At 36.2% G+C, this 23,127-nt stretch overlaps 1 protein-coding gene across 1 annotated transcript; it reads right to left on the bottom strand.

Moving 5' to 3' along the window:
- Positions 1-1,945: 1,945 nt before the first annotated feature.
- Positions 1,946-4,587, bottom strand: LOC130932408 (nascent polypeptide-associated complex subunit alpha-like protein). Its single transcript, XM_057861731.1, has 4 exons — positions 4,344-4,587; positions 3,328-3,409; positions 2,580-2,707; positions 1,946-2,499 (listed from the first exon to the last, which is right to left on the bottom strand). The coding sequence occupies exons 1-4, from the start codon at positions 4,401-4,403 to the stop codon at positions 2,167-2,169; spliced, it is 603 nt and encodes a 200-aa protein (XP_057717714.1). The 5' UTR covers positions 4,404-4,587; the 3' UTR covers positions 1,946-2,166.
- Positions 4,588-23,127: the final 18,540 nt, after the last annotated feature.

Genomic DNA, 23,127 nt, shown 5'->3' with positions numbered 1-23,127 from the left:
GTCTTCGTCCCGAGTTGTGTTCCTTATTTTGGTAGAAAAGCCGGCAAGTTTGGAATCATGTTTGTAGAACTTTCCAGCTTCTTCTAGTGTCTTGAAAATCATCTCCACCTTTGGGATAAATTTTTCATCCACAACACAGCTAGTCTGCATAGTGAACCAAAAATGTCAATATGGTAAAACAATTATATATTACTCAGTGAACAAAACATAATCCATTATATATATATTCAAATTCAAACTCCTTTCTACATAACGAACCAAAACACATCCTCATAGTGAAACAACTTTATAGTATTGAGTGAACGAAACATAATCCATTATACAAAATCAAATTTGAATACAAAAACACGTTCGTCCATTGAATTCAATTCAATTCAATTCATATTCAAAAACACCTATGTCCATTGAATTCAATTCAAATAAGATTAACAATTGCATTCAACTCGTCAGCATAGTGAACCGAAAATGTCAATACGGTGAAACAATTATGTATTATTCAGTGAACAAAACATAATCCATTATATATATATATATATAATTCGAACTCCTTTCTGCATAACAAACCGAAACACGTATTCATAGTGAAATAACTTTATAGTACTGAGTGAACGAAACATAATCCATTATACAAAATCAAATTTGAATACAAAAGCACCTTCGTCCATTGAATTCAATTCAATTCAATTCAGATTCAAAAACACCTATGTCCATTGAATTCAATTCAAATAAGATTAACAATTGCATTCAATTCAATTCAATTCAAAATTGAATTATCCAAACCTCATCAGCATGATTCGTTTCAGAATAATAATCCAAATAGTTCTCATTCAACTGATTTGAACTCGAATCATTCATTGTTTTTATTCAGAAGTGAATATGGAAGAAGAAAACGAAGAAGAAGAAGAACGAGGAAGCTTATTACGTTGAAGACAATGCAGATCAATAAAGAAGAACTCGAACAGAGAAGAAGAAGAACAATTATGAAAACACGAATAGAGGAGAATGACGAAGCTTATTACATTGAAGGAGAAGAAGAAGAACGAAAACGCGCAGCAGAGAAGAAGGTTTACGTTGCAGTAGAAGATTTATCACGCAGCAGCAGAGAAGAAGTTTTACGTTATATGTGGCACGTGTATGGCAAATGAGTCAGGGAGTGGGGGAGGCGCGTGTGAGACAAGTTACTTGGATATGTAGAGCTTTTCTGTTAACAGAATGAATGACGTAGATATTAATAATGTTACTAATTAAAGCATATCTTCTATGTATTAGAAAAACATAACCAAAATCTTCTTGTGACACTTCTCAATTTTCCTTTTGTACAAAATTCCAAATCCTAACAATCAATTATCAACATTTCAAAATCAAAAGAAAAACTTATATATTAGTGATCATTGGTTGATCAATTTTATTTGCTTGTATCAAAATTCATAGTGGAACAACATTGAGCCTGCCTAAAACTTTTGGGATTGAAATAAAACATTTAAAAGTTTTCGGGATCAAAATAGAATATTTGAAACGTTAGTGAATTAAAATTCAGTCGAAATCTAACCCCTTAAAAAAATATAACGAGAACTAAAATCATTTTTTTTCCAGAGCTTGCAGCAGCCTAACTAAAAATTTTGATCTGGTTCCAACCACCAATGCAAGGCAAGACAAAAATTGCCATGAGTCAAGAGTCAACTACTAATTTGGATTCTGACATTCTGTTCACTCATAATATAAATGAAGGATTCATATATGCATGGGAAACATATTCAATTATTTCCCTCGCCAACTCGAGCAAAGTGACCAAAGTAGATCCATCCTGCATGTAAAAATACAACTTTACACCAAATGAATTTTCAACAAGTTCAATCTTTTATACATTTAAGAATTTTTCCAATTTTTCAAGCATTGTAATTTTGTGAGATGTAAGCCATACTAATCATGAAACACAAAAGTGCGATTTGTGAAAAACAAAGAAAGACAATTGGTAATCATGATTGTCATTCTTGGCATGAAAACATGCCAATGCTGAAAATGTGCTTTCATTACACAGAAAAGCTGAAGAAAACAGAGAGATTGTCAAATCACTACTTAAAAACCCAGGAGAGCAAAAATTTCGATCAAGAGAGAAAAATAACCGAGGAGTCCAGATACCAAAATTCTACAGAATCTGCCCATCCATCAAGTAGTTAGCTCCATAATGGCCGCAACGATATCGCCATTCGCAGCTTTGAGAGCTTTAACGGCTCTTGATCTTGACACTCCAGCTTGAGTCATCACCAACTCTATGTCCTTGGGATCTACTCCCGTCTCGTCCACATCCTCGTCATCTTGGGCAACACTAGAAGATTCAGGTTTCGGTCCTGCATTAGCCAAATTGGGGGCCTTGAACTGCTCTGCTGCCTGAGTTTGTAGCTGTGAGCTCAAGTCTTCAATCTTGGCCTCACCGAATATGATGTATGTGTCGGATGTTGGGCTTTTGAAAACATCTGGTTTTGAGATAACGAATAGGATCTGACAAACAACAAACTGATCAATACATGGAGACAAGACAATCAGTATAAACAAAGTGTAAAATCTAGTAATCTACTAACATTCTTGCTCTTTTTCACTGTCACCCGGCTGACACCTGTAACAGGTTTCATTCCAAGTTTGAGCATTGCCTTGCGACTCTTCTTTTCACTCCGTGTCTGCTTGGACCTACCAACATCACCTTCATGTCCTGTTTTAGAACGCAAGTTCCTCACTGTTAGTTGCATCCATTGTTTACATTCATGTACAAAATAAACAATAATTGATAGCATTATCACATTCATACAGCAAACAGGATAAATTGAAGGTGCACTTAGAAGAATTTAACCCAACCAGTGTCTGGCACAACACGTGCATGATTTATTATAACTCAATTTCAAGATGCAATTTGGGAAGAAATTTAGATTTACTTCAATGCGTCCCATTAATCCATGTTGACCATCAAATGCATAGAGAGCAATTTCTAGGTCTAATTAATAAAGGTATAAGACTGTAAGTTACTATAGAAAGAAATAAAAGATTAAATTCAACAACTTTGCAGTCCATAATTATTTCCCTAAAAAAACGAAGGCAGCAAATAAAATAAAACAAAATAGAGAAGTATTAGACAAAGTTCAAAACAGCCCATGAAAGAAAATACTGGTCACTTCTAGAGTGAACATTGGCTAAATTGAATTATCTACTTACAATATAACTCTGTTCTGTGACTTCATAAAAATTCAAACAAAGTTAGTAGAGATGTGCTACTATTAAAAATATACCACATGCAAGAACAAAAGTAGATAAGACATAGGTGGCTTGCTAACTTACCTTCAGCAATGTCATCATCCTCGTCATCTTCATCATCGTCATCCTCATCATCTTCGTCATCTTCAACTACAGGTTCATCATGCTACACAAAATATAAGTAAGGGTCAGTTTGGATTGGCTTATGAAAAAAATACTTATTTTTTTCATCTTTTTAAAAAAGAACTTTTTAATAGACAAAAATGATTTCATATTTAAATAGACTTTTTAAAAAGAATTTTTAAGTATTAAAAACGTATTTTGCTTCTGCTTTTTTCAAAAGAAAGGTATTGTTAGCTTTAAAAAAAAGCAAATAATTTTCTTTTTTTTAACAAAACTACTTTGTAGAGACATATCCAAATATGTTTCAAATTGAATAAAATACTTTATTAAAAAAAAGTTACTTTTTTTCACTCAAAAAAGCCAATCCAAACCAACACTAAAAAGCTTTAAACAATTAGACAACAGAGAACATAGTAGGCCATAAAAGATGGAGAGTACAAAGGGCATCAGTACACATTGACCAAACTATAGTCACACTGTATAAAAGAATCTAAACAATGATTCGAGACATGTTTCACTTGTTAAAGAGTGTACTTGATGTTATTAACTGTTATTCTAGATCAAACTCTTTTCAACTATTCCTTTGTTCGAAAATGCATATGTTCTAATTCAAAATTCACTCCGTCTTCTCTTGCAAACTCCCAGAACATTTCAATTCCCATTAGCCTTTCAATTTACTCAACTGAAATGTTCCACTCTTCCACACCTAAAGCTACTACATTTCTACAAACCAAGAATCAACAATACAAATCACAATAACATAAAAAACATAAGATTCTCCAAAATGAAACACCGCCGAAAAAGTAAACCCTAAAACACACACTATCAGTACCCACAAACCCAATGATACCCCCCCCCCCCCCGGGGGGAACAAAAAGAAAGGTGAACCGATTAAAACATCCCAAAACCCTAACAATCAAAATTGAATCAAAGAAAAGAGGGTGTAGAAGGTTGTTTGAGAAGAGAAGATGAATTACATGGATCTTCTGCTGCTCGAGGTGCTCAGCTAGAAGCTCTTCTTGGGTCTGAGCAGTCATGGCTATATCAAATCAAATGAATCGTCTTTCCGTGACAGTAGATCCAACACAACAAGCACGAAAGCTGACACAGCAACAACCTTAAAACCCTAGAACTGTGGGATTTAACATTTTATACCTCTCACGAATAATTGAACATTAACATTTGACTATTTGAGTATTTGACATTTTGACTACAACATAAATAACTTTGGATTCGGATTGACCCGGTTAATAACCCGTTTCTCTTTGTTCCCATCCCTTGTTTGGAATGCAAGGTTTGATATATGAATCTGACCCATCGTCAAACCGTTCTAAGTTTTAACTATTGGTTTATTAATTTATTGGTTCAACCAATTTTATTAGTGGTTTAATTAAAAAAATTATTTTAAAATAAAATAATAAATAAATTAAAAATAAACATCATAAAATATAGCTATAGTGTAATATAAATCATAAATATCTTTCAAATTTAAAATATTACATGAAATATCGTCAACTAAATCTATATGATCTTATAAAAATACAATTTCAAAAGTTAAATAGTGAAAAGAAATATTCAAAATATCATGAAAATTTATCAGTCATCAAAATCCGCAAGAACTTGTTGCAGATTTGTTTCGGTGGAGCCATCTTTATCTTTATTTCCACCCTCTTGAACAGATGAATCAAGAGATGCAGCATAAAGATCACTACCACCACCGCCGTATAAAAGAATTTTCACAATCAAAAAGCTAACCGTTTATCAACCTCGTGTATCGCCTCTTTATTTTGCAAAACACTTTTAAGGCTTGGTTGAGCACCTGGGAGGATTGGCGGGCGAATTATTACTAACAGGTGCATTGTTATCAGCAACTGCTTCTTGATTAATACTTTCGTCGATAACTGAAATCAATAAATTATAATCAACGTTAAAAACAGCAGCAGTACAACTAGAAATAATCACTCCTAAATTAATTCAAAATAGCAGCATAACAAATAATCACCCCTAAATTAATTCACAACAGTAGCATAACAAAGCACTAATCACAAATTTTAAATTCAAAACACTAATCACAGATTACTTAATTTCAAGTGCCATAACAAAATAACAGCATAATAATAACAGCAGCATAACAAGTAACAACAACAACAGCATAGCAAAAGATGACGGAAATCACAAATCACAAAATCAACCTCAAAATCATGAAACAGAGTAACAGACTCAACAGAAATCAGTAAATCACAGTGCTGCTAACCTTCCACTGACAACAGGAAGACGATGGCGAGACAACGAAGACACGACGGCGACATCACGGCGCAGCAGCTAGAGGCCTCAAACAACGATTTCACCTGGAGAATGAACGACGTGCCAAGCAGAAAGGAAAGGTTTGGCTGTATGGGATTGAGACAAGGTAAGGAGGAGGCCGCGGAGACGCCGACAACCACGGACGGTGGTGGCGATTCCGTTCAGGAAGCTGGGTTTTTGGTTTTGGAAGGAGCTAGGGCTTGCTATGTGTTTGTCTTTCGAATGAGGGGGTGTTTGGTGGGGTTGGGGTGGGGGTGGGAGGGGGAGGGGTTAACTCGCGTGGGGTGGGTGGGGGTTTTGTTTTTTTTTTCAAAACATAACTAAAACGACGATGTTTTATTTGAACCGGTCAGTTTTTAGTCCGGTCCAACCGGCCGATTCAGCATTTCTTCGACAATTTCGTCATTGACGGTTTAAGTAGGAGGATCAAATCATTTTCTACGCCAGTTCTCAGTTGAATCGGTTCAACCAGCTAATCTGATTCAATTTTCATAATATTATTAGAATGTACAGTAGGATGTTTGGTACCATATGAAAAAAGCTCATAAAAAATATTTAGGTGAAATTTGAGCAATTGGATTATAATCAAAACAATAAAACTTAAGTATTACTTGAGTTGAATAATCTTAACCCTATTTTGAGTATTATCTGAAAAAAAAGTTTTTTGTTCATACATATGGTATTTGGGTTTTATACTAAATTAACCTAAAAATAACATAAAATATTATATATTTATGTATAATTATCTTATACCTCTTTTAGTAATTTTATCATATAAAAAAAGTATTTTTTTTTATACATTTTAAATGTAATAATTATTTTAAATAAATTTTTTTAACTAAATCATTTAAATATAAATTAATTGTTACATGACTATTTAAAAAATAATTACACAAATAAAAATTATTAGAATAATTATTTAACGTTCCAAACACACCATAACCTAGATAGAATTAAATTCTAAAGAAAATTCTTATCTTTGAAATCAGTAATTTGTAAGATATAAAATTTGATTGCATTAATTTTTTTATCTTTACAATTTTTTTCCAATACTAACATAATAAGGAATTAAGGATATTGTTGGCGATTTGTTAGATTCTATATTTTGATTAATGTGCTTAATGTTTGAACTTCGAAGGGTGGAAATACTTAAAGGCATGATTTTAAAAGTTAGAGCAAAGTGATTGATTTGTTAGAATAAGTCCCAACCATTAAATAAGTTTAATTTAAGATATAAAAAGATTGTCAGACAATCAATTAAAAATTGATAAATTAGTTAAATTGGTCAAATCTTTTAGTATTTAATTGGTTTTTTTTATTTTGTGTCTTGATAAGAAGAAAGAAAAGAAAAAAAAAAGAATAAAAAAAAAGAGAACTAAAGCCTAAGGGTAGCTAACAGTAGTAAGGTCTCTAATAAAGTATTTTTTGAATTCCTTCTAAGGTGCTCTGAGCTCAATATGATTCTGATTTATTGTCAACGTCCTCTTTGCCATGATGTCTGTCATTTTATTTGTTTCTCTCTGAAATAGTTTCAAATCTGTCCTCTAACAATACATGATATCGTAGATTTTTTGAATCAAGAAGTATTCAAAACTCCACACTTACTCTCTATTTTGAATAAGGATGTAAGCCTTTACACAATCAATCTCACATATGACATCTCTATGACCAGCATCCTAAGCAAGAATAAAATCTCTTTAAATAGAAAATAATTCTTCATGAAGAACACTATTATTGGTTAAAACTCCCATACAGCCTCGTTGCTAACTACCACTCCAATCCTTGCTCACACAAGCAAAGCCAATTTTGTCTCTACTACTACAAAAACTGGCATCACAATTAATCTTAGAAATTTTTGATGGCTTAGAAATTCACTAATGAAATCTCGTTGTAAAGTATAGTTTTTGAACCAAGCAATAATCCTTTCATACAAAAGATTGTTTGTCACTAAAACAAACCCCTAAATTTATAAACCGAAGTATTGAACCTCGGGTCGTTCTCCCTAGGAATTACAATAAAGTGTCTTGTTATTCGTTATGAGTTATTTTTGGGGTTTTGATAAGAAACATGGAAGTTAAATGCTAAAACGTAAAGTAATGGCTAAAAAGGTCTTGCCAAGGGTTGGTGGTCAAGAATCTCTATCCTAATTACTAATCACAATATGAGAATTGGCAAGGATTAATCTCATTAAGTCATCCTCTAACTAGTAGTAAAGGAAAGTCAAATGAGCTATATCAATCCTAGTCCATAAGTCCTAATTCAATTAGTGAGAACTAGAGTCAACGGATCCCAATCATCAATTACTTGGACATTAGTAACTCAAGAGTTTCTAAGTTACCTTTCCAAGCCAAGAGCATAAAACTCTACTCTAGAATCCAACCAAGCATTTTCTCAAACACTTAGAAGGCATAAAAAAAAAGCATAGTAAGTCAACAACAAGAATTAATTCAAACAACAATCAAATGTAAAGAATTAACAACAACAATTAAAGGAAACACAAGTATTATTGAATTACCTTGAATTGAATTGAAAGAAAAGAGAAGGAACAAGAGTAGATCTACAACAAAATACAAGAACAGCATAAAAGAGATTACAACAAAAGAATGGAAGAAGAATGAATGTAACTACAAGGAATTGAAGAATAGAAGTAGAAGAATGCATGAATGAAAACCTAGATCTAAGAACAAAACCTAATCCTAATCCTAATTCTAGAGAGAAGAGAGAGCTTCTCTCTCTAGAAACTACTTCTAACTAATCCTAATGTATAAAAATGAATTCCTTTTTTTCTTGCTCTTCATTCCTTGGCTTTAAATAGCATTTCTGGCGCCAAAGTTGGTTGAGATTGGGGCCCACAACCCTTGAGAGTTTGTTGGGTGCGTTTTCAATAAAAAAATCATAAACCGGCACCGACGCGTACGCGCACAGCCCGCGTACGCGTCCATGGGGTGATTCGCAAGGTGCGCGCAAGCGCCAGGTGCGCGCACGCGTCCATGGGCGAGTTCAACTCTTTGGCTTTTCATGATTTCTCCACTTTGCATGCTTTCCTCTTCACTCCTTTGATCCATTCCTAGCCTTTTCAATATGAAATCACTAACAAACACATCAAGGCATCTAGTGGAATCAAAGGTGAATAAAAATCATCAAATTAAAGGTCTAAAAGCATGTTTTCACATCTAAGCACAAATAAGGAGACAATCACAAAACCATGCTATTTCATTGAATAAATGTGGGTAAAAGGTGATAAAATTTCCTAAAATCAATACAAGATAAACCGTCAAAACGGGGTTTATCAACCTCCCCACACTTAAACCAAGCATGTCCTCATGCTTAAACCAAGAATGAAGTAAGGGTATGGCATTTATTCAATGGAAACTAACTAAATGCAATCTACCTATATGCAACTATCTACATGAATGCAATTGCTTGGTCAAAATAAATCAATTTCCAAGAAGCATATATGCACAAGGGCTAAAGACTAGCAAGTCTAATTCACAATTGAATTGAGCTATTAAATATTTTTACAAACTTGCATGAAGAGTGATGATTGTAGGTGGAAACATGTACTTGAGCATCGAACCCTCACCGGTAGTGTTTGCACTCTATTCGCTCAAGCTTTTAGGGTTGATTCTCTCAATTTTCTCCTAATCACGCTTTCCAAGATTTGTTTTTCTTCTAACAATCAACATATATTTCATGCATGTATACAAGTATCATGAGGTCTTTTCATAGGTTGTAATGGGGCTAGGGTCAAGGTAGGATGCATATTTGGTCAAGTGAGCTTGAAGTTTGAATCTTTGATAGGCTTAGACTTCCCACCTAACCTATGACATCCTATACAATTAAGTTCTAATCTAACTATCCATTCCTCACTTTTTCACATACTCATGCATTTTCTTTTCATTTCACAACACTTATGCATTGATTTTATTGAGCTATACTTTGCTTTGGGGCATTTTGTCCCCTTTTTTATTACTTTTCTTTTTTTCTCTTTTTCTATTTTTTTTCTTTTCCATATTATTTTTCTTTTTCTTTTCTTTTTCTTTTGTTTTTCTCATTTTTTTTCTATATACAAGAGCATCAATGCATAAGGTTTTACATTTGATCAATACATAAGTATGTACCCAATTCCCAATATTTTCAATAACAATACAAAACTACCCTTTTATTCGCCCAATGTTCCAAGATTTCCCACACTTAAATGATACTCACACACACTAGCCTAAGCCAATCAAAGATCCAAATAAGGACATTTATTGTTTTTTGCTTTAAGGCTTGTAATGTGCTAAATTAAAGAACAAGTAGGTTAATCGTAGGCTCAAATTTGGCTAACAAAGGAAGATAAAAGGTAAGGCCATTTGGGTAAGTGAGTTAAATGAAATGATGGCCTCAATCATATACATGCATGAATACACAAAATAATGGACATAAAGAATCGAACAAATCAAAGATTACATTCATAGGAAGAGAATAATGCACACAAGAAGGAAAATAAGTGGTTATAAGATGTAACCACACCATTAGGCTCAAATCTCACTTGCTTGTGTTCTTAGCTTGAAAATTCATGTTCCGCAATATATATATGTGATTCAAGCAAGTTTTATGAAAAGTTTTCACTCAAATCAATTGAGGTGCCCTATAGATAGAAATCTTGAAAAATTTCATTATTTTGATTAAGCTTATTGTGTATATGTATGCAACAAGAATCCTAAAAACCTAAAATGAAATGCAAAAGTGTTGGAACTAGAAATTCGTCACCCAAAATCGCCGATCGGTCGGACGACCTCCCCACACTTAAAAGTTTGCACCGTCCTCGGTGCATCCAAAGATGAGCAAGGGGGTATGGCGACTCTCCGGATTGCTACCTTCAGCTGGTAGGTCAACGGTGCTGCGTGTTCTTAGTCTTGCTTCTGTTATTGCTTGTGGTGCATCATTCATGAAAAACAAAAATATAACACCATAAGATGAGACAATACAAAAGCAAGGAAGCATACATTGTTGGAATGAGGTAAATCACTAGAATGGAGTGAGTGAATTAGTGTGACATCCATAAAAGTGAGTGTGTGAGTTCTAAATTGCACGGTTTTTAGAATACACATTAGCATAAAAAGCTATGTCACAAAAGAAGCATGTACTTCACTTGTCCTTGTGTGATTGAGATGCTTTAAGTGAACTTGTAAGGTAAAACAAGGATTAAAGAAGTATGAAAGCATTCAAGTCAAACACATATGGGTGCATATAATCATGAAACACAATGCATTAAGGTAAATGCACAACATCCATCAAGAAATTGCCTAATCACAAAATAAGGCTCAAATCACATGGTGGCCAAATCATGTAATCCAAGAAGAGTCACAAGCTCAAAGGTAATTCTCATCACTTGGCATTCTTAAAAGGTGAGCATGAAAAACTCAAAACCAAGTAGCAAAATATAACCTCAACAATAAAATCCAACAAAGATTATAAACATAATGATGTTAAGAAAACATTATTTTTAATACTCAGTAGCAATTAATGTAAACAAGAATATCAATCCAACACTTACAATGAAAAAGAGAAAATGAAATGAAAACTAACTAAAATAAACTAACCAACTAACTAACTAACTAATTAACTAACTAAAATAAATGGTTATCAATGGTGTTTGGATGTGTTGGATGAGGTGTAGAAGAAGGGAATAAGAGAGGAGAATGGAGAAATGGAAGGAGGAGAAGAAAAGAAATGTAGTGAAAGAAGGACATCCGCGCGTACGCGCGCATGGCGCGCGCACGATTGGTGGTGCAATGGATGCGACGCGTATGCGCACAAGGTGCGTTTGCGTCGATGGCTTATTCCGAGAGTGGCGCGTCCACGGCAGGTGTGCGTACGCGTGAATTGGTTTGTGCCTCAGGCCCAATGTTGGCGCGGCGCAGGCACAACTCTCTGGAAAATGCATGGGGTGGAACTTCTCAATCCACGCGTACGCACGCCTGGCGCGCACGCGTGGATGGTCGAAAACACTTGATGCATGCGTACGCATGCAGTGCGCGTACGCGTGGATGGTGCTCTGTTTGTCAAAAATTTTTGCTATGTTTTTGCACCAATCCAAGCATTCCAAACCTCCAAATAGCTACCAAAACACCCTAAAACCTTATTTAACATACTAAACTATCAACTATACTCAACTAACTAAACAAAATATGAAAAGATGAAAAGGAAAATAAAAAGATGTTACCAAGGTGGGTTGTCTCCCACCTAGAAATTTTGTTTATTGTCCTTAAGTTGGACTTATGGGGAGCTCCTCATCAAGGTGGCTTGTGCTTGTATTCATCTTGGAACTCCCACCAATGTTTGGTTCTCCATTGTGCTCCAAGATTTCCTATGGGTTGAGCCAAGTGTTGATGGAGTTCTTCACAAGCTTGGGGCTCCCAAAGTTGGTCCTCTTTCTCTAATCCAGGATCCCACACTTTATTTTCACATCCGTCTTGAAGTTGATCATCATTATTAATCCATCCGGGTGGTAAGCATGATGAATTCTCAAGATGATACCAAACTCTCCTTTTAGACCCATTCAATTGAGCACTAGCCCAACCCTTGCATCTAAGCCTTGAGGTATCAACCAAAATGAGCCTTGACTTACAACGCCATCCACTAAATATTCTTCTCTTACGCTTTATCCTGCAAATAATCCTAAGTTGATCATCCGTTTCAAGCAAACCATACTCAAGTGGGGTAATAAAGCTAATAGAAACGAGTTTTATCCACTCAAGTGAAGGGATAGATGACAACCTAGGCAAAGAAACTTCCAAAGATCTTGACAAAGCATATTCAACTTCCGTCCTTCTTTTTCTAAGGACTTTCACCTCTTCACAAGATTTTTCAAATTTGATCATTTGTTCATCAATTTCATCTAACTATTCTCCATCACTTAAATCATAAATGGGAGGTTGAGAGAAATCTACCTCCACATCGCTCTCTTCTTCATCGGGAGAAGGTTCTTCAAGTTCAAAGGATTCACCACCATTAAGATTTGATGCTTGATCTTCATCTCCAAGGGAACTTGATTCTTGCTCTATTCCTTCCAAGTCTTCATATGGGATATGTATTGGAAGTTGTGCACATTCCTCCTCAACATTAACTTCAATCTTCTTGGAGGAGTTTTCTATAACTATAGCTTCCCATAGAGGCTTTGCATCTCCTAAGTCTTCAACCACTTCTTCCTCTTCTTCAATGGTCATAGGTTCCTCCAATTGTCCTAACACAAAGTAGCCTCCCTCCTTTTCCACCGGAGTTTCCAATATCTCCTTCATGCTATGCTCTTCTTTAGATTCTCCACATGTAGCCATGGGAGCTCCTTGAGTGTCCAAAAGTTGGGATGCTAGCCGGTTTACCACCTCATCCAAGGCGGTCATGAATTGTTGCACATCCCTTATCATCTCCTCTTGTCTTTGAAGAAGAACACCAATGCTTTCATCCCTTAGAGATTGGGGTGGATGGGAGGGTTCATCATATTGGGGGAAGGGTTCATAATAGGAAGGTGGTTCATCATAATTAGAGTGTGGTGTTTCAACATTCTCTACTTTTTCCACTTGTTGCACAACATGCTCCATGGTTGCTTGAAATTGATCCAATGCTTCCTTGAGACGATCCCTTGACTCTTGTTCCGCTTGGATATCATGATAGAGATCATACGACTTTCCTTAATTTTTGGAACTAAACAATCTTCCTTGCCACCCGGATGGATCAATGATGGCCAACCTCAAGACGGGTGTGAAAATAAAGTGTGGGATCATATGACTCATGGATCGATGGAAATGAATATTCTTCCATGTGAGGTTGTGGTAGAAAGTAGAATTCATCTTGTGGTTGAACATTTTTATTTATTGAAGGTGGTTCATCTTGGTAATAACATGGAGGGGGTGGCTCTTGAAAGTGTTGATGTTGAAATGGTGGTGGCTCTATATGTGGTTCATATGGCTCAAAAGGTGGTTGGTATGGTGGATATGGATCAAGGTCATATGAAGGTATTTGGTGAAAAGAGGCTTGTGAGTATGGTTGAGGGCTATGTTGAGGGTATGACTCATAGGCATATGGTGGTGGTTCTTGAAAGTCACAAGGAGATTCACCATAGCCATTTGATTGGTGTGCATCATAGAATGGCTCTTCTTTATAGTGCATTGGTGGAGGTTGTTGCCATGAAGATTGATCATATGCATATGGCTCCTCCCACCTTTGAGAGTCCCATTCTTGATACACATTCTCATTGTAATCTCCACTTCCTACAACATAGTTGTAATCACACTCATAGCCAAAGTGAGAATTCATGACAGCAAGACAGGGCAAAAACAAAAAAAATAGTAACAAATAAAGAGAACAAACTAAAAACTAACAAAGAAGCAAAAAGCAAACATATTCACAATATTCACATATATACAATAACCAATAACACAACACCATTGTAATTCCCCGGCAACGGCGCCATTTTGATGAACGAATTTTTGATGGCTTAGAAATTCACTAATGAAATCTCGTTGTAAAGTATAGTTTCTAAACCAAGCAATAATCCTTTCATACAAAAGATTGTTTGTCACTAAAACAAACCCCTAAATTTATAAACCGAAGTATTGAACCTCGGGTCGTTCTCCCTAGGAATTACAATAAAGTGTCTTGTTATTCGTTATGAGTTATTTTTGGGGTTTTGATAAGAAACATGGAAGTTAAATGCTAAAAAGTAAACTAATGGCTAAAAAGGTCTTGGCAAGGGTTGGTGGTCAAGAATCTCTATCCTAATTACTAACCACAATATGAGAATTGGCAAGGATTAATCTCATTAAGTCATCCTCTAACTAGTAGTAAAGGAAAGTCAAATGAGCTATATCAATCCTAGTCCATAAGTCCTAATTCAATTAGTGAGAACTAGAGTCAACAGATCCCAATCATCAATTACTTAGACATTAGTAACTCAAGAGTTCCTAAGTTACCTTTCCAAGCCAAGAGCATAAAACTCTACTCTAGAATCCAACCAAGCATTTTCTCAAACACTTAGAAGGCATAAAAGAAAAGCATAGTAAATCAACAACAAGAATTAATTCTAATAACAATCAAATGTAAAGAATTAACAACAACAATTAAAGGAAACACAAGTATTATTGAATTACCTTGAATTGAATTGAAAGAAAAGAGAAGGAACAAGAGTAGATCTACAACAAAATACAAGAACAACATAAAAGAGATTACAACAAAAGAATGGAAGAAGAATGAATGTAACTACAAGGAATTGAAGATTAGAAGTAGAAGAATGCATAAATGAAAACCTAGATCTAAGAACTAAACCTAATCCTAATCCTAAATTTAGAGAGAAGAGAGAGCTTCTCTCTCTAGAAACTACTTCTAACTAATCCTAATGTGTAAAAATGAATTCCTTTTTTTCTTGCTCTTCATTCCTTGGCTTTAAATAGCATTGCTGGCGCCAAAGTTGGTTGAGATTGGGCCCCACAACCCTTGAGAGTTCGTTGGGTGCGTTTTCATTAAAAAAAATCATAAACCGGCACCGACGCGTACGCGCACAGCCCACGTACGAATCCATGGGGTGATTCGCAAGGTGCGCACAAGCGCCAGGTGCGCGCGCGCATCCATGGGCGAGTTCAACTCTTTGTCTTTTCATGATTTCTCCACTTTTCATGCTTTTCTCTTCACTCCTTTGATCCATTCCTAGCCTTTTCAATCTGAAATCACTAACAAACACATCAAGGCATCTAGTGGAATCAAAGGTGAATAAAAATCATCAAATTAAAGGTCTAAAAGCATATTTTCACATCTAAGCACAAATAAGGAGACAATCACAAAACCATGCTATTTCATTGAATAAATGTGGGTAAAAGGTGATAAAATCTCCTAAAATCAATACAAGATAAACTGTCAAAACGGGGTTTATCAAGGGGGGACTAAAAAACACGATTCATCTCAAAAAAGACATAAGCTCTTGTGATGAAGCTAGAGTAAAACCTGTGATTTTCTTCAGTGACCACGCTTTGTCTAGATTAAAAATATCATTATTCCTTACTCACTAAATCCACGAAAGACCCACAAAAAATTTGAAAGCTTTTCCCTTTACTATTTTCCATGAACCAAGAATACATATCTTGAGGCTGAAGACCAATATGTAGATTTTGCCAAACAGTCTGAGCTTTGACACAATCTCTAACACAATATAAGATGGTTTTCGGAAAGACAAGACACCTAGGACAAAGATCAGAATTTGCCATACCTCTCTTATACCTGAACATAGCCATAGAAAGAGCATTCCTGAAATAGCGTCAAGCCAACAACTTATGCTTATTAGGAATCTGCTGACGCCAAAGGCACAACCAATTTTCTTGATCTTGCCAATCAAACATCCTTTTACTAAATCATAAGTAACCATTACTAGCACCGTACACCATAGGTTCTGCCCCAGACCAAAACCAACCTGCCTCTAAGCCAAATTGAGTCGCTGAATTATAAGAGATGGTGTTAGCTTTCAAATTATGATTCAATAGAAAATAAATACCATCAGAGTTTCAATTGTCATTAAACCATAAATCTGAAATGCGAAGGTTCGAATGAGAGATATGCACATAATCCATCTTTGTAGATAACCTCCCTTCCTTCCTCCATTGATCAAACCAAAAATTCTGATCAAGTAGCCCAATGCCCCAGTCAAAACCCTCTTTCAAACAGCCAAAGACTTTGCACATATCCTTCCAAACATGGGAGCCCTTAGAAAAATTAAAAATACACCAATCTCTTTGAGAAGAGATGTACTTCACTGTTAACATTTTGACCCAAATATCATTAAGTTGTTTAATAAATTGCCAGAGTAGTTTTTCTAGTTGGTAATATTTAAACCCTTGCTATATGCTTGGCCTTTTCAGAGAAAATTTCTCATCATGGAAAAAATTTTATCAGTTATTTCCTTGAAAAAAACAAAGATCTGCATGCAGTATGATGGAATAGATGTAACCACCGAATTAATGAGATAGAGTCTTTCCACCCTGTTAAGCATCCTACCTTTTCAACTGGCTAATCTTCCACGAATTTCGTCAAGGACGTCATGAAAAAATGCTCGAGTCACCCAAGAAGGATTGAGAGTAACTCCGAGATACTTGCCAAGTCTTGAACAAACCAAATGGAAGAAACTCCCGTGAAGATATCTCTTCTTCTAGCAGAAATATTTTTTGAGCAAAGCGCTTTAGATTTATCAACATTAATTTTCATATGTAAGACCTTGCAAAACTTAGTCATAACCTCCATTACCATTTGCACTTGACTCTTTCTATCTTTGCAAAAAAGTAATAAGTCATCACCAAACATTAAGTGAGAAATTCTAGGACTTCTTTTGGACACAACAACTGGCTTCCAACTACCCTCATCAACTTGGTGATTGATATAACAAGCCAATCGCTCAATACACAAAACAAAAAGATAAGGTGACATTTGGTCACTGGTACACGAAATCATGATACACAACTTCGTGCAGCTGACCAGCAAGTGCACTGGGTCGTCCAAGTAATACCTTACGTGAGTAAGGGTCGATTCCACGGAGATTGCCGGCTTGAAGCAAGCTATGGTTATCTTATTATTCTTAGTCAGGATATCAATAAGGGTTCTTAGTTTTAATTGCGAAAAGTAAAAGAACATGAAATAAATACTTGTTATGCAGTAATGGAGAATGGGTTGGAGTTTTGGAGATGCTCTGTCTTCTGAATCTCTGCTTTCCTACTGTCTTCTTCTTCACGCACGTAAGGCTCCTTCCATGGCAAGCTGTATGTTGGTGGATCACCATTGTCAATGGCTACCATCCGTCTTTCCAGTGAAAAAGGTCCATATACATGGCTAATCATCTGTCGGTTCTCACTTGTGCTGGAATAGGATCCAGGGATTCTTTTACGTCGCTCACTACGCCCGACATTCGTGAGTTTGAAGCTCTTCACAGTCATCCCATCCCAGATCCTACTCGAAATACCACAAACAAGGTTTAGACTTTTCGGATCTCAAGAATACTACCAATTGATTCTAGCTTATACCACGAGGACTCTGGTCTCACGGATTGAACGCTCTGTTGTTAGGAGAAGCAGTCAAACTCGTGAACCAGGAACCCAAGAGATACACACTCAATCTAAGGTAGAACGGAAGTGGTTGTCAGGCACGCGTTCATAGGTTAAGAATGGTGATGAGTGTCATGGATCATCACATTCATCATGTTTAAGTGCGAGTGAATATCTTAGAATAGAATCAAGCATGATTGAATAGAAATCAAAAGTAATTGTATTAATCCATCGAGACACAACAGAGCTCCTCACCCCCAACTATGGGGTTTAGAGACTCATGTCGTAGAAGATACAAATTTAGATGTAAAATGTCATCAGGTCCAGAATGAATCTCTAAAAGTAGTTTTATACTCAACTAGTAACCTAGGTTTACAGAAAATGAGTAAGCTAAGATAGATAGTGTAGAAATCCACTTTTGGGGCCCACTTGGTGAGTGTTTGGGCTGAGAAATGAAGCTTTCACATGCATAGGCTATTCCTGGCATTTAACTCCAGCTTTTGTGCCAGTTTGGGCGTTTGACTCCAGCTTGTAACTCAGTTCTGGCATTTAACGCCAGAATAGGGTAGAAAGTTGGTGTTTAAACGCCAGTTTGCATCGTCAAAACTCGAACAAAGTATGGAATTGAGAGCGCAATTGAGAGTGCGCCAATTGGGTATCTGTAGCTCCAGAAAATTCATTTCGAGTGCAGGGAGGTCAGAATCCAACAGCATCTGCAGTCTTTTTTCAGCCTCTGAATCAGATTTTTGCTCAGGTCCCTCAATTTCTGCCAGAAAATACCTAAAATCACAGAAAAACACACAAACTCATAGTAGAGTCCAGAAATGTGATTTTTGCATAAAAACTAATAAAAACATAATAAAAAGTGAATAAAACATGCTAAAAACTATATGAAAATACCACCAAAAAGCATATAAAATATCCGCTCATCACAACAACAAACTTAAACTGTTGCTTGTCCCCAAGCAACTAGACAAATAAAATAGGATGAAAAGAAGATTATGGTATAATAAAATCTCAGAGTCTTTAATGAAGCTCAATTTCAAATTAGACGAGCGGGGCTTGTAGCTTTTTGCCTCCGAATAGTTTTGGCATCTCACTTTATCCTTTGAAATCCAGAATGATTGGCATCTATAGGAATTCAGAATTCAGATAGTGTTATTAATTCTCCTAGTTTAGTATGTTGATTCTTGAACACAGTTACTTTATGAGTCTTGGCCGTGGCCCTAAGCACTTTGTTTTCCAGTATTACCATCAGATACATAAATGCCACAGACACATACCTAGGTGAACCTTTTCATATTATGACTTAGCTTTGCTAAAGTCCCCAGTTAGAGGTGTCCATAGTTCTTAAACACACTCTTCTTGTTTCTGATCATGACCTTAACCACTCAGTCTCAAGCTTTTCATTTGAACCTTCATGCCACAAGCACATGGTTAGGGACAGCTTGATTTAGCCGCTTAGGCCAGGATTTCATTCTCTTGGGCCCTCCTATCCATTAATGCTCAAAGCCTTGGATCCTTTTTACCCTTGCCTTTTGGTTTAAAGGGCTATTGGCTTTTTCTGCTTGCTTTTTCTTTTTCTTTATATATATATATATATATATATATATATTTACTGCTTTTTCTTGCTTCAAGAATCAATTTTATGATTTTTCAGATCATCAATAACATTTCTCTTTTCCATCATTCTTTCAAGAGCCAACAATTTTTAACATTCATAGACTCCACTATAAAAAATATGCACTATTGAAGCATTCATTCAGAGTGCTAAAGTAATGCCACCACATATAAATAATTTGAATTTTTCTTATTTTATACTTGAGATATTTGCACCCTTACTCTTCTAAACAAAATCTACTATTTTATTCATGTTTAATGATGATAAGAGGAGTAAATTATAGCTATATTGGGAAATAAAAAAATACTACTCATGCAATTTGAAAATTAAAAATAAATGCTACTAATACTAATGCTCATGTAATTCTTAAAATAGGTTCCTAATAATAAAAGTTATCACAGAGTTAGGACTCAACAACCTTTATTTTGGGAGATGGATGCTCCTTTAATCTGTGGGGTGTCTGACCCTTCAAAGAGACAGCTTCTGGCGCTTTAGCTCCTGTAGCTCATGCCCTTGCTTCTCTTATTCCTTAAGCAGTTTGCAGAGCATGCTATTTTGATTTTGTTGTTCTTCTTTCAGTTGATCCATAGCTTCTTGTAGCTTGGTGACAGATGCTTCTAGGTGGGTCCAGTAGTCAATCTGAGGGATTTCTGGGAGGAACTCCTGCGCTCTCCTCTTGATGGAGTTATATTGCACTTGTTGTCCTTCTATTGACTTTTTGGTGATTGGGTGCTCGACTGAGATATATTCATCCACTCCCATCTTTACCCCAGCATCTTTACATAGCAGGGAGATTAAGCTTGGGCAAGCCAATTTGGCGTCAGTGGAGTTCTTATTAGCAATTGTGTAAAGCTCACAAGAGATCAGATGATAAATCTCCACTTTGTTTCCCAGCATAATACAATGGATCATCACTGCTCTTTTGACAGTAACTTCAGAGCGGTTGCTGGTGAGCAGTATAGAGTGCCCAATGAAGTCCAGCCAACCTCTAGCGACTGGTTTGAAGTCTCCTCTCTTGAGTTGATTTGGGACACCCTTTGTTTGGTTATCCACTTGGTTCCATAGATGCATATGTCCTCTAGAACCTGGTCCAAGCGCTTATCTAATCTCACCATTCTCCTGTTAAAGGATTCTGGATTATCTTGTAGTTGAGGCAGCTTGAAGACCTCTCTTATTTTGTCCAGATGGAAGTAGATAATCTTCCCTCTGACCATAGTTTGAAAGGTATAGAAGGCGATTCCAGTCATTCTCTGCTTATCTGTTTGCCACAGATTTGAGTAGAATTCCTGAACCATATTTCTACCCACCTTTGTCTCAGGATCAGCTAGAATTTCCCAGCCCCTGTTTCGAATCTGCTCTTGGATCTCCGGATATTCGTCTTCTTTCAGATCGAATTTAACTTCCGGGATCACTGACCTTAGACCCATTATTTTGTGGTAATGGTCTGCATATTCTTTGGTTAAGAACCTCTCTTGATTCCAAAGTGGTTTTGGAGTGTTCTCTTTCTTGTCTTTTGAAGTGGTTTGTTTTCCCTTAGAAGCCATGATCTTAGTGAATCTTAGCTCAGTGATCACAAAAAACACACCAAACTTAGAGGTTTGCTTGTCCTCAAGCAAAAGAAAGGAAGGAGAGGATTAGGAGGAGAAGCAAATTCAAGTTGTGGAGGAGAGGGGGTGGCCGAATGTGAATTTAAAAGGGAGGGGTGGGAAAAATTTTGAAAAAAAGATAGTATAGAAGATATGATTTGTAAAAGATAAGTATGATATACAAAAGATGTAATTTTAAAATTGAAAAGATATGAGAGAGTTTTGAAAAAGATAAATCAAAATTTGAAAAGATAGTATGATGAGTTGAAAAAGATTTGAAAAGATATTAAAAAGATATATGAATTTTGAAAAAGATTTGAAAAGAAGTTGAAGAAGAATGAAGAATGATTTTTAGGATTAAGTTTTTTTTTTAATTGAAATTGAAAAATGAGAATTTGTAACATGTTCATGCAAGAAATTATGGATGAAAACATGAAAATTTGAAAAAAATTGAGTTGGAAACAAGGCTTCCTCCCCTCCACATTCTTGGCGTTAAACACCCAGAATGGCATCCATTCTGGCGTTTAACGCCCAATTGTTGCTTGTTTTGGGCGTTTAACACCCAGCCAGGTACCCTGGCTAGCGTTAAATGCCAGAAAGCCTTTGTCACTGGGCATTTTTCCAAATGTCCAGGATGCTGCAATTCTGGCGTTAAACGCCCAGAATGGTGCCCGTTCCGGCGTTTAACGTCCAAAGATGCCTCTTACTGGCATTTTCGTGCCAGTGAGCTCCTTTTTTCTGCTTCCTGCTCTGAATCCTTCTGTAACTCTGTAAACTCCTGTAATTGAGAATTAATCTTGAAGATAATTTATATAAAACTCCTTTAATTATTATTTAAATAACAAATAAACTATGCAAATGGCCGGGTTGCCTCCCAGCAAGCGCTTCTTTATTGTCTTTAGCTGGACCTTACTGAGCTTTAATCTAGTCTCAGTTTTGAGCATTCTTGCTCAACATTGCTTTCAAGATAATGCTTGACTCTCTGTCCATTAACAATGAACTTTTTGTCACAGTCAATATCCTGAAGCTCTACATATCCATATGGTGACACACTTGTAATCACATATGGTCCTCTCCACCGGGATTTTAATTTCCCAGGGAATAGTCTGAGCCTAGAGTTAAATAGCAGAACCTTTTGTCCTGGCTCAAAGACTCTGGATGACAATTTTTTGTCATGCCACCTTTTTGCTTTTTCCTTGTAAATTTTTGCATTTTCGAAAGCATTGAGTCTGAATTCCTCTAGCTCATTCAGCTGGAGCAATCTTTTCTCTCCAGCTAATTTGGCATCAAGGTTTAGGAATCTGGTTGCCCAGTAGGCTTTATGCTCTAGTTCCATGGGCAGGTGACAGGCCTTCCCATACACAAGCTGGTATGGAGAAGTTCCTATAGGAGTCTTGAATGCTGTTTTGTATGCCCATAGAGCATCATCCAAGCTCTTTGCCCAATCCTTTCTACGGGCAATTACAGTCCGTTCCAGGATTCTTTTTAGTTCTCTATTAGAGACTTCAGCTTGCCCATTTGTCTGTGGATGATATGGAGTTGCCACCTTGTGGCTAATTCCATATCTGACCATAGCAGAGTAAAGTTGTTTATTGCAGAAATGAGTGCCTCCCACCTAGCACTTTTATTTTAAGTCCTTAAGTTGGACATGTTGAGAGATTCATTGTTATGGTGGCTTGTGCTTGTACTTGTCTTGGAACTCTCACCAATGCTTGGTTCTCCATTGTGCCCCAAGATTCTTCATGGATTAAGCCAAGTCTTGATGGAGTTCTTCACAAGCTTGGGGCTCCCAAAGTTGATCCTCTTCTTGTAATCCGGGATCCCACACTTTGTTTTCACACCCACTTCCAAGTTAATTATCATTAATCCATGTGGGTGGTGAGCAAGGTGAATTCTCAACAAAGTGACCAAACATCCTTCTAGACCCATGTACTCTAATTATACACCAACCTTTGCTATCAAGCTTTGGACATGTGACCATAATGAACCTAGAATGATGCTTCCAACCACTAACCATCTCTTTTTTACTCTTAAAGCCACTAATTTTTCTAAGTTGACCATCCGTCTCAAGCAAACCATATTCAAGGGGAATAACAAAGCTTAAGTATAAGGAATTTACCCACTTGAATGAGAGAGTGGATGGTGGTGGCTTGGGGAGTGGCATTTCCAATGTGCCAGTAAACTCCAC

Source organism: Arachis stenosperma, chromosome 6, assembly GCF_014773155.1.
Source record: "Arachis stenosperma cultivar V10309 chromosome 6, arast.V10309.gnm1.PFL2, whole genome shotgun sequence".
Taxonomy (NCBI): Eukaryota; Viridiplantae; Streptophyta; class Magnoliopsida; order Fabales; family Fabaceae; genus Arachis; species Arachis stenosperma.
This window is presented reverse-complemented; position numbering and strand designations above follow the sequence as displayed.

Coding starts and splice junctions, on each gene's coding strand:
- LOC130932408 (XM_057861731.1), bottom strand. CDS start 4,403: ATGACTGCTCAGACCCAAGAAGAGCTTCTAGCTGAGCACCTCGAGCAG. Junction 3,410..4,343: donor TCGAGCAGCAGAAGATCCAT/GTAATTCATCTT, acceptor TATTTTGTGTAG/CATGATGAACCTGTAGTTGA. Junction 2,500..2,579: donor CAGTGAAAAAGAGCAAGAAT/GTTAGTAGATTA, acceptor GTTGTTTGTCAG/ATCCTATTCGTTATCTCAAA.